We start from the raw sequence: 19,623 nt of genomic DNA on the forward strand, positions 1-19,623 counted from the left end.
GATGTGAGCTTTTGAATGAGTTCGGCTTGTCTGGGAGTGTTGGTTTCGATGAGAAGGTCTCCTGAACGAAGAGCCTTTACTGATTTTAAAGTTCCAACTGCGCCATAGAGAGCTTTATCAATCAAAAATGGTGATACTTTTGACAGCTGTTTATTGGTATCAGAGCTATGCAAGAAGAAGAATGAGACAGATGATAGATTTGAAGAAGCGGTTTCTGTGACAATTGTTTCATTTAGAGTAGTTCTTTGACGTTTTGGTGCATTTTTTGTTTTTCCCATATTTGAATGGGTATTGTTCCACTCCCACCCACCATGCCCACCATGGAGCCCTACGAGGGGACGCGCACACGTAACCGGTGAAGGTTAGTAGCAACGTCAGGTTAGGTGGGAGCTATACACCACCAAAGCAGGCGAGCAGACGCGTTCAAGATCCAAGATCGTCGTGAAGCAGCACCAACAAACCTCAACGACGTCCGGCAGGCCCGGCCCCTCTACCTGCCCAGTAGTGTAACCCCTTCAGCCACCGAGGCGACCACAGCCGATTGACCTGGACGGGGCTAATCCAAGCCTCCCGTTTCGGCTGAATCCGAGGCCAAAGCTAGCGCATCAGGCTAACCAGGATCCCCATCTCCTGCCTTACGGGTCTCCACGCACGGCAAACACGCAGGTAGACAGCGTCCCAGACAGAGCATACGCTAGAAGCAACGCCCAGTCTGGGAGGACCCCTCCCCGCCTAAGCGGGGTCCACAATGAGGGGTTGGACACAAGACATAAACATGTACAGGACAAAACAAGACGCAAGACAAGTACTGCAAGATGTGTAGAAAAAAACACGTAATCTGGGCTATTGAAGGTGAAGTATATGAGCACAAAAAGCGATGACAATGACGTGTGATAGATTTGGCGTTACCCAGGGTGCACCACGAGGAGGCCTATCACATTACACCCCTGACAATTCATCCAAAGAAGTTCAAGGTGACGTCAAAGTCGACAACGAGACCGAAGAATCCGATGGAATGGAGTATGAAGATTCTATATTGAAATCTACAGCTCCAAAGAAAAAGCAGATACTGATCGAGAAGATGAAGCAAAATAACAAACTGTTTTTCCGGAATGAAAAAGGTGAAGTTGTACCTGGAAGCGATATTGTTCAACTATTCAAAGAATCTATGAAGAAACGTGTAAACCGATTGAAGAAAAATAATGTACTCACTGGAAAAAAAATATTTGATGAAGCTATGAAAGAAATGAAAAACCCTACATGGTTTACTCTGTAATTTTATTATGAGAAAGAAAATGAATGTTATCAACAATGTAAAAATTTGTCTTTGTTCTGATTTGTTTTTTTTATTTTCGAACACAATAACGACAAGCACAAGAAATATTCATTTTTTATTTATTAAAAATCATTCTTACACCATAATTCTTCTTGAAATATTGATACAAAGCAAAGTCACAACCATTACTTTTTAGAAAATTTACAATATCTTCCATAGATTTTCCTTCACTGCGCTTGATTAAGAAATACATAGAATATTGTCCACAAACATTCGAAGTCAGAGATTGTAGAGGTGTTTCCTTACACAAAACTTTTGGGAACCTCTTAATAAATGAAGCGATGTCTTTTCCATATGCTTCTGGCCATACGAATCGAAAAACTCCACTATCTTCTTATCTGGTAAATTAACGGCCATCCAGTGTGACCCAGGCTTGGTGTGATCATCACTGTTGATCACGAAGGAAGTCGGGTAATTAATGTTCTTGGGTATCTTATCGGAAACACGCCAATAAAATACGGTGATTCTTTCTTTAACACTTTCTCTATCTGGGAGGAATACATATTCAACTGCTGAAATCAAACAATATGTTGTGTGTCTGATTGATCTCTATCACGTTATCAAACTCCAAGTATACAATGATGGAGATGGGGTTAGGCAATGGTGCTTTACACTTGGTTTCCAGTCGTAGATTTCCATGTTTAATTAGATTGAAATGACCACCGTGGCATAAGTCGTATACGAAGAGCGAATAGCCATTTGGATATTCCTCTCTAGAAATATCAATAGCTGCTTCTTTGCAGGCCTTTTCTGTTCCGAGAAACAAACTGTGATAAGCTCGTAAGTATTGATTCTGGTCAAACTGTGGTTCCAGGGGCTTGAAGGGTACTGGCTCGCCATCTATATACACTGCTATGTAATTCAAGTCATAGTGCTTGAATTCGAAAGGCGATTTATTGTATGAGCCAGAAAACGCTTTGTCTACTAAACCAACGACAACTCTCTTTGGCAACTGGCCCACTACTATACTATCCTGAATCCAGGACGTATTTCCTTGATGAAGTGAATAGACTTTACATACAATGCGATCTATAGGATACTTTGCTGATGTGTGAGACAATGCTTTGGCATGACCAACGAGCACACCCGGCGAGACTTTCACTTTCCTTATCTGTATAGATACGTGATCTAACATGATTTTGTAATCGGCTTTTGAGGTTGAAGATACGAGGCAGAATTCAGGCTTGCTTCTAATAAGTTTTATCTTCAGGGAAACGAGGTTCAATAATAATCGTCCTTGGCAAAAAATATCTCCATGGATAGAATCCAATCATGTCAACCGTCTTACTTTCTTTTATAAATTCAGCCCTCTCGGCTAGTCCTTCATTTCCGTCCTTTGCTTCAGGATCAACGATGTTCATTTTTCCGGCAGTATCCTTATAATGCAGTTCGGTAGTGAGATGACTTGCCTTGCTATCAATACCGTGATTCAAAAGTGTCTCGATTATTGAACGATAAGCGTAAGTATTGTTTGATGACGACACCAGGCGATCATTAAGCGAAACATCAACCTGTGAAAACATGGAGTGTAAAAATAGGTTTACAGGCCCTACTTTATCTTCTTTTACCACTTTGGCCTTGACGTACAACAGAGTTTGTGTAAGATCCAAGTATTCTTCTCCACTGCCAGAAATGTAAAATTCTATGGAACCTCCATCTGATACATTTGCCACCTTCTATTACTGTTTGCGTGCCAGGTAAAGAAAATAAATTCAGTTCGGACTTCACGAGTTCGGGGGAATCTTTAAGTCGGTAAGTCATCATGAATCGAATGTCACGTGTACTCCGTTTGGATTTCCTTGCAAAAATGACGCGTTAAGCCTTTCGACGTTTCCTTTTATGGCCTTCACCAAACATTGTTTTTGTCTTGTTTACTGCCTTTTCGGCGAGAATTTTTCCAGCTTCCTTAAGACGACGCTTGGCAGCAACTTTTACTTTATCTCCTTTGATTACGTCACCCACAATGTCCGCTCCAGATCTTAGTACTTGTTTGCCGACAGTTTTGGCTCCTTGCTTCAAAAATGGCAAGGCGACTCGGAATAAACTCCCGAACATGTTGCCTAATCCATTTCCTCGCTGCAACGCAACTCCAGAATAGTATGGTAAGCCTCTTCCAGCTTGCTCCAAATAATATTGTTCGAACGATTTTGTACAGCAGTGATAGGGAACCTTCATCTTTACAGTTTCGTATCTCACTTCAAAATGATCTTGAACTTGTACATTCAACAGTTTTATAGTATTTGTCTAATGCGAAAATGCAATACTGCTATGGCTTTACCTCTATTGAATGGTATGCGTTTACCAGAACTTGATCTTATATCCATTTCGATGGTTTGAAATACTCGCCGGGAAAGAGGAAAGTAGTGTGGTCGGTCATAGTATGCACTGACTATTTCGTTGTCTCTTCCTTTAACTCTAACTACGCGTAGGAGAGGTGCTTGAACGTCTCTCACCACTTGTGGCTCTATTATATCGGTGTAAATGCACAATACAGGATAAAATACATTTGTGTCTGCTACGAAACGACTCTCTGTGGTTTCTTTAAGAAGGGTAGGCTCAAAACCTAATAGTTCAGCAATACCAGTGTTCAACAGTAATTTTTACTTTCTTAGAGCTGCCGTTGTAGTGGAATGTAATTCTGTTCTTGAAGGATTCGATTTCAATACCTTTTATTAGATCGGACGCTGTTTCATAATTCCCAGCTGGAATATGTCGTTCTTGCAGTTCACCATCACCCAAGTCAAATCGTATAAGATTGGAACCTTCCGTCACGTTGTACCAGCAATGAGGGTAAATTATTTCAGATAACCCACATTCCCAATCTCCAGACAAATGAATCGGTTTTGGCAGTTGGGTAATGTAGTGAGATATCGTGTTACCTGGGTAGTGTTAGGAAGAAAGACATTTTTCTAATGAGTAACAATTTAGTGGCTACTGTCCTTTTATATCCTTTTCAACTCTCGGACCCAGGCGTTGAATTTCACAAAGTATTTAACTTTCCGCTTTTTCAAGATCTTCTCAACCTGGTAATATTCACTGGGTTTAACTTTTTGCAACTCGTGCTCGTAGAAAGTTCCTTTTATGGGTTCTCCATCAGCATCATCTACCTTGTAAACAGGGGGGGGATCTCTGCCTATTCGTTGTTTTATAGTAAATATTTCCCGAGTCCAGTTATGTTCATAACCCTTTTCAAAAATCATCTTTGATCGACTTATACGAACAGTGTCACCGACAGCAAACTTGAATTTTATATTTTTCTCTCCTAGGATGTCTTAGTATAATTCTTGCCATACCCGAGACTGATTTTCCTCTGTCACCACGATAGGTTTCATTTTGATACTGCGATGCCACGTGTTATTGTAATTCTTGATCAACTGATCCAAAACATCGATGTATCTGAGTATTTTTGAACGTGAAATACTTGAACATTTTCTGTTTCAACGTTCTGTTGAACCTTTCTACCACTGAAGCTTTTTTCTCGCTTTCGCTCGTGAAAAAATTTACGTTTTTGGATTTTAGATATCTTTGTACTGCCCTGTTTTGAAATTCCGTTCCTTTGTCAGTTTGCAAGTTCTGGCAAATTCTGCCTTTGAATATATTTTTTAACAAATACAAATACAATACAATAATGCTTTAGTTACCTCTTCTCCTGTTTTATCTTTCAGGGGGATAGCCCATGCATATTTTGACAACACGTCAATGCAGGTAAAGATATACTTATATGAATTATTCTCTTTTTTCAGAGATTGCATGTCTGCCTGGAACTGTTAATTTATACCATCAACAATTACACGATTTCTGCGAAAATTTTTACGTGCTGGCTTATGTAATGTATAAGCTTCATTACCATCTAACCATTTTCTAACTTCATTTTGCGAGACGTTATAACCTTGCTCTTTTAAATTTCGATGCAAAGAATTTATTCCTCCAAAACTACCTGGTTCTGTTGGATCTGTATATTTTTCTATATCACAGTTTCTACCAAGATCTTTTCAAATTCTAAAACTCTGTACTTAAATCTCGCAGCGTTCTCTGCCCAATACCCACGTCTGCAATAATTTTCAACTTCAACAACGGTAACTGGACCAAATGTAACTGACTTAACAGCATCCATGAGAATAATGAAAACACTCTTGAATGACATGCAATTAAATAGTAAAACAGTAATAAAGAATATCACTCAACAAAAATAGTTAAGATAAATATATACAATTTTTATTTTCCAAGATACAAATTATTCTACTAGACGATGTTTGGCTTCCATAATAATATCAGTAAATTTTACAGACTTCATGAAATCGCGACTCACTAGTGTAATCAAACTCGGTTTATCGTTGGTTTGTGGCAAAGCTGAAATAAATTCGTCAATAACTTCATAAATACGAACCAACTGTACAGCACTAAGGAATTCCGGGAGAGAGTTATGATAGTTTTATCAATATAATTCTCCGATTTCAAGCCCCCCTTTTTTCACGATGTGCGCACGAAATGCAGTATTGAGGCACTCCTTTATGGACTCCTGTTCTGGCATTGTTCGCTCTCGCGGGTTGTCGTAACCCACATATTCTTCATAACACGAAGCCAGGTTTAAGTCATCCATCTTGAAACATTCTACACTCAGCTGAATGTGAGGTACCAGTTCTATCAAATTCTCCCACTGAGTCTTGCTCAACTCGATAGACGTCGTTTTCTTTGCGAGAACTTTGTAGGTAGTGACAGTCTTTCCTGCAGGGCTGACCGTTGCTTGGATTGGATTGGATTTTAACTTTTCTGGCGCAAGGACCAATTTGATCAAACTGCGCCAAAACAAATTATAAAAATAAGAAATATCATCCTTTTGTCATGTCAAAATACTAAAACTATGCATGATAAAAAGCAACGTAAAGCATAAAACAATGACATGAATTGTAAAAATCTATAATTTATTATAAAAACCAATGGCTTTGATGAATTTAAAAATGCGAGATACATCGCAATGGTCAGATAAAATGTCATGAAGTGAAAGATGACTTTGACCAAAAGCGGTCGTAAAATGATGACGATGATGTGAACAAGTAAAAGCATGAGCAATGGTTAATGGACTTCGACAATGTGGGCACTGTGGCTGACTCTCTCGTAATAAAAGATATGATTGTGTGATACGACTGTGTCCTATGCGCAACCGGGCAAGCAGAACTTCCTCCTTTCTGTTAGTTCTGCAGCTCGAACGCCAATGGCCAAGTGTCGGCTTGATGGCATGAAGTTTATTATTTATCTGATGGTTCCAATGATCCTGCCAGCGGTGATGCATCACTTCCCGGAGGATTGAGAAGTGGCCACTGGCAGGAACCAAAAGGCTATTGTCAATGTTAGTTGTTGTTCGAGCTGCGTTGTCTGCTTTTTCGTTGCCCGGTATTCCTACATGACTTGGTACCCAGTAAAATTTTACTGTGGTACCATGATGAATGAGGTGATGCAGTTCATGAAAAATGGCATGAATAAATGGATGAATGTGAAAAGTAAAAGAACACAATGCTTGCAATGAGCTAAGAGAGTCGCTATAAATGATGCATCGTCGGTGGCGTTTGCGTCGTATATGACGTAGAGCCTGAAGGATTGCGTACAGCTCTGCCGAATAAATAGAGAATGTGTCGGGAAGTTTGAAAGATGTCTCCTCACAGCAGATGTAGGCACAACCGACATGGCCAGGGCTCTTGGAGCCGTCGGTATATATGGGGAAGAACCTGTTGTACCTACCCCTGTGCCTAAAGAATATTTGTCGATATATGACATCTGCTGTGGTGGCTCTAGGGTATAATGATAATGAAAGAGAGACATCTGGCAGAGACTGCTCCCATGGTGCCAGTTGCCAAGCAACTGGGGCCACACGACTGATGTCTAATTCTAGTTCTTCCACAAGTGCCCTCATACGAAGACCGTAAGATGGAACACATGAAGGGCGAGCAGCAAATAGTCTATGAAATGAGGGATTAAAAATGACACGATGAAGTGCATGATCTAGTAAAGATTCTTTTTGAAATAATATTTCAAGGAAAGTTGCTGGCGTCTTGATGTCAGTGATGGCTCGTTGCATTCGACATAGAGGCTTTCCATGGGAGAAGTTCGGAAAGCTCCAGAGCAAATGCGGAGAGCGAGATGATGAATTGGGTCGAGCACACTCAGATAACTCCGAGGTGCTGACCCGTATACAATGGAGCCGTAGTCAAGCTTTGATCTTATTAGAGCTTTATATAAGTGAATGAGTGACTTACGGTCTGCTCCCCATGATGTAGACGAGATGACCTTCAAGAGGTTCATCGTCTTCATGCAACGAGCTCTCAATTGTGCAATATGAGGTTTGAAAGTAAGTTTTTTATCGAATGTGATGCCGAGGACTTTTGTATTTTCTACTATTGGTATTATACTATTGTTTAGAAACAATTGTGGGTCATCATGTAGGTCTCGACGCCGACAAAAGTGCATAGCGACAGTTTTGTCAGCGGAGAATGAGAAGCCGTTATTATGTGCCCACTTGCTGATCTTGTTGAGTGCGGTTTGCAATTGTCTCTCGGCTGTCCTCATATTCACTGATTGATATGATATCAACAGATCATCCACGTAAAGTGCGCCAGTGACAGACAACGGGAGGTGGTTCAACACCCCGTTGAGTCTTAAAATAAAAAGTGTAACACTTAAAATGCTACCTTGAGGTACACCTTGTTCTTGAATTTGGGGAGCTGATAATGTGCTTCCGATCCGTACCTGGAAGATGCGGCGAGCGAGAAAGTTCTTAATGAAAATGGGCAAGTTGCCCCGCAAGCCGCAATTATAGAGGCCGGAGAGAATTCCGTGCCTCCAAGTACGATCGTAGGCCTTTTCTATATCGAAAAATATGGCTAGCATATGCTCCCTCTTCACAAATGCTTTTCTTATTGATGTCTCAAGGCGTAACATATTGCATGTTGTGGACCTGAACCGTCTAAAGCCGCTTTGATGTTTCGATAAAATATTGTTAACCTCAAGGTAGTGCATAAGGCGATAGTTGACCATGCGTTCCATGAGCTTACATAGACAACTGGTCAAAGCAATAGGTCTGTAACTGTTAGGTTGCTGAGGATTTTTGCCAGGCTTCGGGAATGCAAGAACAATGGCTGCTCGCCAGGTGTCAGGAAATGAATTTCTGACCCAGATCCGATTGAATAAAATAAGTAAATGTGACAGTGATTCTGGTGATAGATGCCGAATCATGGAATAATGAATGGCATCGGGCCCTACAGCTGAGTCAGGACTTCGCTGCAAGGCCGTCGTCAGTTCATGAAGGGTGAACAATGAATTGTACCCCTCCGGTGTAAAAGGCCGGAAGGTGTACGATGTACGTTCGGCTGATGATTTAATGGGATGAAACGATGGGGGATAGTTCGCATCACTGGAAACAGCGGCGAAATGGGCACCGATGGTGTCCGCAATATCCCTCACATCGCTGATGATAGTGCCATTGGTATTTAAAATGGTGATGGGATGAGACTGATAATGACCACTGATTTTTCGGATCCGGTCCCAAATGATTTTGGATGAAGTTGATGAATTGATTCCCGTCGTAAACTTTTGCCAGGACTCACGTTGAGCCTGGCGCCTGGTTCTTCTCGCTATCGCCTTTGCTTTTAAAAATGCCAACTTATTATCATGGGTAGGATACCGCCGGAACCTACTCCATGCTTTCTTTTGTGTTTTAATCGTACGACTACATTCGTGGTTCCACCAAGGTTTAGGAAATTTAGGAAGTTTCGAGGAGACTTTGGGTATTGTTTCATTGGCTTCTGAGATCATACAACTGGTCACAATGGTCGACGTCGGGTTGCGAAACCATATCCTCCGTGATTTCCGCCCATCGGGCGGCCACAAGCTTCCACCGAGGAGGTCCCTCGGGTATGCTATGGCGTCGGTCTAGGCACTTAACCACTAGAGGAAAATGATTGCTCCCGTGGAGGTCTGGATCAACCGACCAGGACCAGTTGGGCAAGAGTGTGGGTGAACATAATGATAGATCTATTGCAGTGAAACTATTGTTTGGGGCATGGAAATGAGTGAAACTGCCATCATTCATGATGGCGAGGTCCATGTCTTCTAACAGCCGTTCAACCATTTCCCCACGAGGGGTGTTGCTGTTAGAACCCCATATTATGTTATGTGCATTGAAGTCTCCAAGAAGAAAAAATGGTGGAGGTAATTGATCAATCAGATCTTCTAGATCTCTCTGTAAGATGGTGTCATTTGATGGCAAATAAATGGAACAGATGGTAATTCTTAGGCCTGTAGAGATTTCCACCGCGATGGCTTGCAGGTTCGTGCGCAGCGTTAAAACGCGCGACGACACATGATGTGGAACCAGCAGAGCAACACCGCGGCAAGCTCTACTCCCGTCATCGTAATTGATATGGAACAGGGAATGTCGCCTGATGTTCCATGTCTCCGAGGGCTTCGTAAAAGTTTCCTGGAGTGCCACGCAAACAGGATGATATCGATTGATCAAATCCTTGAGATCTTCGTAATTGGATCTAAGACCACGAATGTTCCATTGAATAATGTTGGCCATAAATTTCAAATAGATGTAGACGGTTGAAGGTCTTTGAACTTATTTCGGTCCAATTTCCGGCGAGTAGTACCGGATTCTGTAGGATTATCGAGATCCATGTCACCAATTGATTTGTCATCAAGAAGTGACATGTTTTGTAATGTAGGGTTCTTCTTTGCTCTCTGAATGGCTTTTCTTGAATATCCGGGTTGAATAGTTTAATTTTAGATTTATTTCCACTATTGAATTTTGGTTTAGTAGCTGTAGTTACTTTGAATGTGTTCGCTGTTGCTTTTCCTGCTTCTTCGGAGGTGGTGGACTCCTTCCGTATTCCAGCAGAGCAACAGCAGCCACAACTATTACATGGTTGGTTAGATGATGTTTGAGTGGATGTATCAGCTATGGGTTCGGTCTGAGTTGTTATAGATGCTTTGGTGACATTGTTAGTCTTATTAGCTGTTGATGGATTTGTTACCATATTAGAGTATGATGTACTAGCTATTGGAGTTTGGTTAGGGATTACACGACGGCGTGCTTCAATATACGAGATGTTATTGAGAACCTTGATCTTCTGGATCTCTTTTTCTTCATTCCATTTCGGACATTTCCTGTCAAATGCGGGGTGGTCGCTACCGCAATTGACGCACTTGAATGGTGAATTAGTGCAGCTGTCCGAAATGTGGTCCCTCTCACCGCACTTTGCGCAGGTGGGTTGACCACGGCACGCCATTCGTGAGTGACCGAATTTTTGGCAGTTGAAACATCTTACAGGGTTAGGTATGTATGGCCGGATATGGAGGTTATAGTAACCGATTTTGACATCTTTCGGCAATGTTGGGGATGAAAATGTCAGGATTATATTACGTGATGGAGCTAGATTGCCATCTTTGCGGCTCATGATATGTTTGGCAGATGTTACGCCTTGAGACGCTAGCTCCTGAGTTAGTTCATCTTCATCCATGTTAATTAAGTTCGGGTCTGAGATGACACCACGTGAATAATTCAGCGTGGGGTGGATTTTGATTGTTATGGGAATGTCCCCGAGAGATGTGAGCTTTTGAATGAGTTCGGCTTGTTTGGGAGTGTTAGTTTCGACGAGAAAGTCTCCTGAACGGAGAGCCTTCACTGATTTCAGAGTTCCAACTGCGCCATAGAGAGCTTTATCAATCAAGAATGGTGATACTTTTGACAGCTGTTTGTTGGTATCAGAGCTATGCAAGAAGAAGAATGAGACAGATGACAGATTTGAAGAAGCGGTTTCTGAGACAATTGTTTCACTAAGTGCAGTTCTTTGACGTTTTGGTGCATTTTTTGTTTTTCCCATATTTGAATGGGTATTGTTCCACTCTCACCCACCATGCCCACCATGGAGCCCTACGAGGGGACGCGCCCACGTAACCGGTGAAAGTTAGTAGCAACGTCAGGTTAGGTGAGAGCTATACACCACCAAAGCAGGCGAGCAGACGCGTTCAAGATCCAAGATCGTCGTGAAGCAGCACCAACAAACCTCAACGACGTCCGGCAGACCCGGCCCCTCTACCTGCCCAGTAGTGTAACCCCTTCAGCCACCGAGGCGACCACAGCCGATTGACCTGGACGGGGCTAATCCAGGCCTCCCGTTTCGGCTGAATCCGAGGCCAAAGCTAGCGCATCAGGCTAACCAGGATCCCCATCTCCAGCCTTACGGGTCTCCACGCACGGCAAACACGCAGGTAGACAGCGTCCCGGATGGAGCATACGCTAGAAGCAATGCCCCATCCGGGAGGACCCCTCCCCGCCGGAGCGGGGCCCACAATGAGGGGTTGGACACTGAAGACAAACATGTACAGGACAAAACGAGACGCAAGACATGTACTGCAAGATGTGTAGAAATAAACATGTAATTTTGGCTATTGAAGGTGAAGTATATGAGCACAAAAAGCGATGACAATGACGTGTGATAGATTTAGCGTTACCCAGAGTGCACCACGAGGAGGCCTATCACATTACACCCCACTGATTGGTAAGATATCAACAGATCATCCACGTAAAGTGCGCCAGTGACAGACAACGGGAGTTGGTTCAACACCCCGTTGAGTCTTAAAATAAAAAGTGTTACACTTAAAATGCTACCTTGAGGTACACCTTGTTCTTGAATTTGGGGAGCTGATAACGTGCTTCCGATCCGTACCTGAAAGATGCGGCGAGCAAGAAAGTTCTTAATGAAAATGGACAAGTTGCCCCGCTAGCCGCAATTATAGAGGTCGGAAAGAATTCCGTGCCTCCAAGTACGGTCGTAGGCCTTTTCTATGTCGAAAAATATGGCTAGCATATGCTCCCTCTTCACAAATGCTTGTCTTATTGATGTCTCAAGGCGTAACAAATTGCATGTTGTGGACCTGAACCGTCTAAAGCCGCTTCGATGTTTAGATAAAATATTGTTAACCTCAAGGTAGTGCATAAGGCGATAGTTGACCATGCGTTCCATGAGCTTACATAGACAACTGGTCAAAGCAATAGGTCGGTAACTATTAGGTTGCTGAGGATTTTTGCCAGGCTTCGGGAATGCGAGAACAATGGCTGCTCGCCAGGTGTCAGGAAATGAATGACTGACCCAGATCCGATTAAATAATATGAGTAAATGTGAGAGTGATTCTGGTGATAGATGCCGAATCATGGAATAATGAATGGCATCCGGCCCTACAGCTGAGTCAGGACTTCGCTGCAAGGCCGTCGTCAGTTCATGAAGGGTGAACAATGAATTGTACCCCTCCGGTGTAAAAGGCCGGAAGGTGTACGATGTACGTTCGGCTGATGATTTAATGGGATGAAACGATGGGGGATAATTCGCATCACTGGAGACAGCGGCGAAATGGGCGGCGATGGTATCCGCAATATCCCTCACATCGCTGATGATAGTGCCATTGGTGTTTAAAATAGTGATCTGATGAGACTGATAATGACCATTGATTTTTCGGATCCGGTCCCAAATGACTTTAGATGAAGTGATTCCCGTGGTAAACTTGTGCCAGGACTCGCGTTGAGACTGGCGCCTGGTTCTTCTCGCTATCGCCTTTGCTTTTAAAAATGCCAACTTGTTGTCATGGGTAGGATACCGCCGGAACCTACTCCATGCTTTCTTTTGTGCTTTAATCGTGAGATTACATTCGTGGTTCCACCAAGGTTTAGGAAATTTAGGAAGTTTCGAGGAGACTTTGGGTATTGATTCATTTGCTCAGAGATGACACAACTGGTGACAAGGTCGACACAGTGGTCGACGTCGGGTTGCGAAACCATATCCTCCGTGATTTCTGCCTTGACCGTGAAGTCTGCCCATCGGGCGGCCAGAAGCTTCCACCGAGGAGGACCCTCAGGTATGCTATGGCTTCGATCAAGGCACTTAACCACTAGAGGAAAATGATTGCTCCCGTGGAGGTCCGGATCAACCGACCAGGACCAGTTGGGCAAGAGTGAAGGTGAGCATAACGATAAATCTATTGCAGTGAAACTATTGTTTGGGGCATGGAAATGAGTGAAACTGCCATCATGAATGATGGCAAGGTCCATGTCGTCTAACAGCCGTTCTACCATTTCCCCACGAGGGGTGTTGCTGTTAGAACCCCATATTATGTTATGTGCATTGAAGTCTCCAAGAAGAAAAAATGGTGGAGGTAATTGATCAATCAGATCTTCTAGATCTCTCTGTAAGATGGTGTCATTTGGTGGCAAATAAATGGAACAGATGGTAATTCTTAGGCCAGTAAAAATTTCCACCGCGATGGCTTGCAGGTTCATGCGCAGCGTTAGAACGCGAGACGACACGTGATGTGGAACCAGCAGAGCAACACCGCGGCAAGCTCTACTCCCGTCATCGTAATTGATACGGAACAGGGAATGTCGCCTGATGTTCCATGTCTCCGAGGGCTTCGTGAAAGTTTCCTGGAGTGCCACGCATACAGGATGATAGTGATTGATCAAATCCTTGAGATCTTCGTAATTGGGTCTAAGACCACGAATGTTCCATTGAATAATGTTGGCCATAAATTTCAAACAGATGTAGACGGTTCAAGGTCTTTGAACTTATTTCGGTCCAATTTCCGGCGAGTAGTACCGGATTCTGTAGGATTATCGAGATCCATGTCACCAATTGATTTGTCATCAAGAAGTGACATGTTTTGTAATGTAGGCTGCTTCTTTGCTCTCTGAATGGCTTTTCTTGAATATCCGGTCTTGAATAGTTTAATTTTAGATTTATTTCCACTATTGATTTTTGGCTTAGTAGCTGTAGTTACTTTGAATGTGTTCGCTGTTGCTTTTCCTGCTTCTTCGGAGGTGGTGGACTCCTTCCGTAATCCAGCAGAGCAACAGCAGCCACAACTATTACACGATTGGTTAGATGATGTTTGAGTTCATGTATCAGCTATTGGTTCAGTCTGAGTTGTTACGGATGCTTTGGTGACTTTGTTAGTCGTATTAGCTGTTGATGGATTTGTTACCATATTAGAGTATGATCTACTAGCTATTGGAGTTTGGTTAGGGATTATACGACGACGTGCTTCAATATATGAGATGTTATTTAGGACCTTGATCTTCTGAATCTCTTTTTCTTCATTCCATTTCGGACACTTTCTGTCAAATGCGGGGTGGTCGCCACCGCAATTGACGCACTTGAATGGTGAATTAGTGCAGTTGTCCGAAATGTGGTCCTTCTCACCGCATTTTGCGCAGGTGGGTTGACTGCGGCACGCCGTTCGTGAGTGACCGTATTTTTGGCAGTTGAAGCATCGAACAGGGTTAGGAATGTATGGCCGGATTTTGAGGTTATAATAACCTATTTTGATATCTTTCGGCAATGTTGGGGATGAAAATGTCAGGATTATATTACGTGATGGAGCTAGATTGCCATCTTTGCGGCTCATAATATGTTTGGCAGATGTTACGCCTTGAGACGCTAGCTCCTGGGTTAGTTCATCTTCATCCATGTTAATTAGGTTATTATCTGAAATGACACCACGTGAATAATTCAGTGTGGGGTGGACTTTGACTGTTATGGGAATGTCTCCGAGAGATGTGAGCTTTTGAATGAGTTCGGCTTGTCTGGGAGTGTTGGTTTCGATGAGAAGGTCTCCTGAACGAAGAGCCTTTACTGATTTTAAAGTTCCAACTGCGCCATAGAGAGCTTTATCAATCAAAAATGGTGATACTTTTGACAGCTGTTTATTGGTATCAGAGCTATGCAAGAAGAAGAATGAGACAGATGATAGATTTGAAGAAGCGGTTTCTGTGACAATTGTTTCATTTAGAGTAGTTCTTTGACGTTTTGGTGCATTTTTTGTTTTTCCCATATTTGAATGGGTATTGTTCCACTCCCACCCACCATGCCCACCATGGAGCCCTACGAGGGGACGCGCACACGTAACCGGTGAAGGTTAGTAGCAACGTCAGGTTAGGTGGGAGCTATACACCACCAAAGCAGGCGAGCAGACGCGTTCAAGATCCAAGATCGTCGTGAAGCAGCACCAACAAACCTCAACGACGTCCGGCAGGCCCGGCCCCTCTACCTGCCCAGTAGTGTAACCCCTTCAGCCACCGAGGCGACCACAGCCGATTGACCTGGACGGGGCTAATCCAAGCCTCCCGTTTCGGCTGAATCCGAGGCCAAAGCTAGCGCATCAGGCTAACCAGGATCCCCATCTCCTGCCTTACGGGTCTCCACGCACGGCAAACACGCAGGTAGACAGCGTCCCAGACAGAGCATACGCTAGAAGCAACGCCCAGTCTGGGAGGACCCCTCCCCGCCTAAGCGGGGTCCACAATGAGGGGTTGGACACAAGACATAAACATGTACAGGACAAAACAAGACGCAAGACAAGTACTGCAAGATGTGTAGAAAAAAACACGTAATCTGGGCTATTGAAGGTGAAGTATATGAGCACAAAAAGCGATGACAATGACGTGTGATAGATTTGGCGTTACCCAGGGTGCACCACGAGGAGGCCTATCACATTACACCCCTGACAATTCATCCAAAGAAGTTCAAGGTGACGTCAAAGTCGACAACGAGACCGAAGAATCCGATGGAATGGAGTATGAAGATTCTATATTGAAATCTACAGCTCCAAAGAAAAAGCAGATACTGATCGAGAAGATGAAGCAAAATAACAAACTGTTTTTCCGGAATGAAAAAGGTGAAGTTGTACCTGGAAGCGATATTGTTCAACTATTCAAAGAATCTATGAAGAAACGTGTAAACCGATTGAAGAAAAATAATGTACTCACTGGAAAAAAAATATTTGATGAAGCTATGAAAGAAATGAAAAACCCTACATGGTTTACTCTGTAATTTTATTATGAGAAAGAAAATGAATGTTATCAACAATGTAAAAATTTGTCTTTGTTCTGATTTGTTTTTTTTATTTTCGAACACAATAACGACAAGCACAAGAAATATTCATTTTTTATTTATTAAAAATCATTCTTACACCATAATTCTTCTTGAAATATTGATACAAAGCAAAGTCACAACCATTACTTTTTAGAAAATTTACAATATCTTCCATAGATTTTCCTTCACTGCGCTTGATTAAGAAATACATAGAATATTGTCCACAAACATTCGAAGTCAGAGATTGTAGAGGTGTTTCCTTACACAAAACTTTTGGGAACCTCTTAATAAATGAAGCGATGTCTTTTCCATATGCTTCTGGCCATACGAATCGAAAAACTCCACTATCTTCTTATCTGGTAAATTAACGGCCATCCAGTGTGACCCAGGCTTGGTGTGATCATCACTGTTGATCACGAAGGAAGTCGGGTAATTAATGTTCTTGGGTATCTTATCGGAAACACGCCAATAAAATACGGTGATTCTTTCTTTAACACTTTCTCTATCTGGGAGGAATACATATTCAACTGCTGAAATCAAACAATATGTTGTGTGTCTGATTGATCTCTATCACGTTATCAAACTCCAAGTATACAATGATGGAGATGGGGTTAGGCAATGGTGCTTTACACTTGGTTTCCAGTCGTAGATTTCCATGTTTAATTAGATTGAAATGACCACCGTGGCATAAGTCGTATACGAAGAGCGAATAGCCATTTGGATATTCCTCTCTAGAAATATCAATAGCTGCTTCTTTGCAGGCCTTTTCTGTTCCGAGAAACAAACTGTGATAAGCTCGTAAGTATTGATTCTGGTCAAACTGTGGTTCCAGGGGCTTGAAGGGTACTGGCTCGCCATCTATATACACTGCTATGTAATTCAAGTCATAGTGCTTGAATTCGAAAGGCGATTTATTGTATGAGCCAGAAAACGCTTTGTCTACTAAACCAACGACAACTCTCTTTGGCAACTGGCCCACTACTATACTATCCTGAATCCAGGACGTATTTCCTTGATGAAGTGAATAGACTTTACATACAATGCGATCTATAGGATACTTTGCTGATGTGTGAGACAATGCTTTGGCATGACCAACGAGCACACCCGGCGAGACTTTCACTTTCCTTATCTGTATAGATACGTGATCTAACATGATTTTGTAATCGGCTTTTGAGGTTGAAGATACGAGGCAGAATTCAGGCTTGCTTCTAATAAGTTTTATCTTCAGGGAAACGAGGTTCAATAATAATCGTCCTTGGCAAAAAATATCTCCATGGATAGAATCCAATCATGTCAACCGTCTTACTTTCTTTTATAAATTCAGCCCTCTCGGCTAGTCCTTCATTTCCGTCCTTTGCTTCAGGATCAACGATGTTCATTTTTCCGGCAGTATCCTTATAATGCAGTTCGGTAGTGAGATGACTTGCCTTGCTATCAATACCGTGATTCAAAAGTGTCTCGATTATTGAACGATAAGCGTAAGTATTGTTTGATGACGACACCAGGCGATCATTAAGCGAAACATCAACCTGTGAAAACATGGAGTGTAAAAATAGGTTTACAGGCCCTACTTTATCTTCTTTTACCACTTTGGCCTTGACGTACAACAGAGTTTGTGTAAGATCCAAGTATTCTTCTCCACTGCCAGAAATGTAAAATTCTATGGAACCTCCATCTGATACATTTGCCACCTTCTATTACTGTTTGCGTGCCAGGTAAAGAAAATAAATTCAGTTCGGACTTCACGAGTTCGGGGGAATCTTTAAGTCGGTAAGTCATCATGAATCGAATGTCACGTGTACTCCGTTTGGATTTCCTTGCAAAAATGACGCGTTAAGCCTTTCGACGTTTCCTTTTATGGCCTTCACCAAACATTGTTTTTGTCTTGTTTACTGCCTTTTCGGCGAGAATTTTTCCAGCTTCCTTAAGACGACGCTTGGCAGCAACTTTTACTTTATCTCCTTTGATTACGTCACCCACAATGTCCGCTCCAGATCTTAGTACTTGTTTGCCGACAGTTTTGGCTCCTTGCTTCAAAAATGGCAAGGCGACTCGGAATAAACTCCCGAACATGTTGCCTAATCCATTTCCTCGCTGCAACGCAACTCCAGAATAGTATGGTAAGCCTCTTCCAGCTTGCTCCAAATAATATTGTTCGAACGATTTTGTATAGCAGTGATAGGGAACCTTCATCTTTACAGTTTCGTATCTCACTTCAAAATGATCTTGAACTTGTACATTCAACAGTTTTATAGTATTTGTCTAATGCGAAAATGCAATACTGCTATGGCTTTACCTCTATTGAATGGTATGCGTTTACCAGAACTTGATCTTATATCCATTTCGATGGTTTGAAATACTCGCCGGGAAAGAGGAAAGTAGTGTGGTCGGTCATAGTATGCACTGACTATTTCGTTGTCTCTTCCTTTAACTCTAACTACGCGTAGGAGAGGTGCTTGAACGTCTCTCACCACTTGTGGCTCTATTATATCGGTGTAAATGCACAATACAGGATAAAATACATTTGTGTCTGCTACGAAACGACTCTCTGTGGTTTCTTTAAGAAGGGTAGGCTCAAAACCTAATAGTTCAGCAATACCAGTGTTCAACAGTAATTTTTACTTTCTTAGAGCTGCCGTTGTAGTGGAATGTAATTCTGTTCTTGAAGGATTCGATTTCAATACCTTTTATTAGATCGGACGCTGTTTCATAATTCCCAGCTGGAATATGTCGTTCTTGCAGTTCACCATCACCCAAGTCAAATCGTATAAGATTGGAACCTTCCGTCACGTTGTACCAGCAATGAGGGTAAATTATTTCAGATAACCCACATTCCCAATCTCCAGACAAATGAATCGGTTTTGGCAGTTGGGTAATGTAGTGAGATATCGTGTTACCTGGGTAGTGTTAGGAAGAAAGACATTTTTCTAATGAGTAACAATTTAGTGGCTACTGTCCTTTTATATCCTTTTCAACTCTCGGACCCAGGCGTTGAATTTCACAAAGTATTTAACTTTCCGCTTTTTCAAGATCTTCTCAACCTGGTAATATTCACTGGGTTTAACTTTTTGCAACTCGTGCTCGTAGAAAGTTCCTTTTATGGGTTCTCCATCAGCATCATCTACCTTGTAAACAGGGGGGGGATCTCTGCCTATTCGTTGTTTTATAGTAAATATTTCCCGAGTCCAGTTATGTTCATAACCCTTTTCAAAAATCATCTTTGATCGACTTATACGAACAGTGTCACCGACAGCAAACTTGAATTTTATATTTTTCTCTCCTAGGATGTCTTAGTATAATTCTTGCCATACCCGAGACTGATTTTCCTCTGTCACCACGATAGGTTTCATTTTGATACTGCGATGCCACGTG

General features: G+C 42.3%; 2 protein-coding genes across 2 annotated transcripts; both read right to left on the minus strand.

Annotated features, from left to right (window-relative positions):
* Positions 1–1,841: 1,841 nt before the first annotated feature.
* On the minus strand, positions 1,842–3,097 carry LOC149074037 (uncharacterized protein F54H12.2-like). Its single transcript, XM_089247283.1, has 3 exons — positions 3,020–3,097; positions 2,625–2,847; positions 1,842–2,464 (listed from the first exon to the last, which is right to left on the minus strand). The coding sequence occupies exons 1-3, from the start codon at positions 3,095–3,097 to the stop codon at positions 1,842–1,844; spliced, it is 924 nt and encodes a 307-aa protein (XP_089103409.1).
* Positions 3,098–16,774: 13,677 nt separating this feature from the next.
* Positions 16,775–18,030, minus strand: LOC149074038 (uncharacterized protein F54H12.2-like). The gene is made up of 3 exons (XM_089247284.1): positions 17,953–18,030; positions 17,558–17,780; positions 16,775–17,397 (listed from the first exon to the last, which is right to left on the minus strand). Exons 1-3 carry the CDS (start codon positions 18,028–18,030, stop codon positions 16,775–16,777), a joined length of 924 nt encoding a protein of 307 aa, XP_089103410.1.
* Between the last annotated feature and the right edge of the window lie 1,593 nt (positions 18,031–19,623).

This window comes from Pholcus phalangioides, unplaced genomic scaffold (genome assembly GCF_987345545.1).
Source record: "Pholcus phalangioides strain wild (caught in Gottingen) unplaced genomic scaffold, Ppha-v1.0 ptg000017l_1, whole genome shotgun sequence".
NCBI lineage: Eukaryota > Metazoa > Arthropoda > Arachnida > Araneae > Pholcidae > Pholcus > Pholcus phalangioides.

Bases quoted from the DNA above. Each gene is read 5' to 3' on its own strand.
- LOC149074037 (XM_089247283.1), bottom strand. From the start codon at position 3,097: ATGACTTACCGACTTAAAGATTCCCCCGAACTCGTGAAGTCCGAACTG. The intron at 2,848-3,019 runs GTAATAGAAGGT...ATGTTTTCACAG, and splicing joins CTTTACCTGGCACGCAAACA to GTTGATGTTTCGCTTAATGA. The intron at 2,465-2,624 runs GTAAGACGGTTG...AAATCATGTTAG, and splicing joins GGCTGAATTTATAAAAGAAA to ATCACGTATCTATACAGATA.
- LOC149074038 (XM_089247284.1), bottom strand. From the start codon at position 18,030: ATGACTTACCGACTTAAAGATTCCCCCGAACTCGTGAAGTCCGAACTG. The intron at 17,781-17,952 runs GTAATAGAAGGT...ATGTTTTCACAG, and splicing joins CTTTACCTGGCACGCAAACA to GTTGATGTTTCGCTTAATGA. The intron at 17,398-17,557 runs GTAAGACGGTTG...AAATCATGTTAG, and splicing joins GGCTGAATTTATAAAAGAAA to ATCACGTATCTATACAGATA.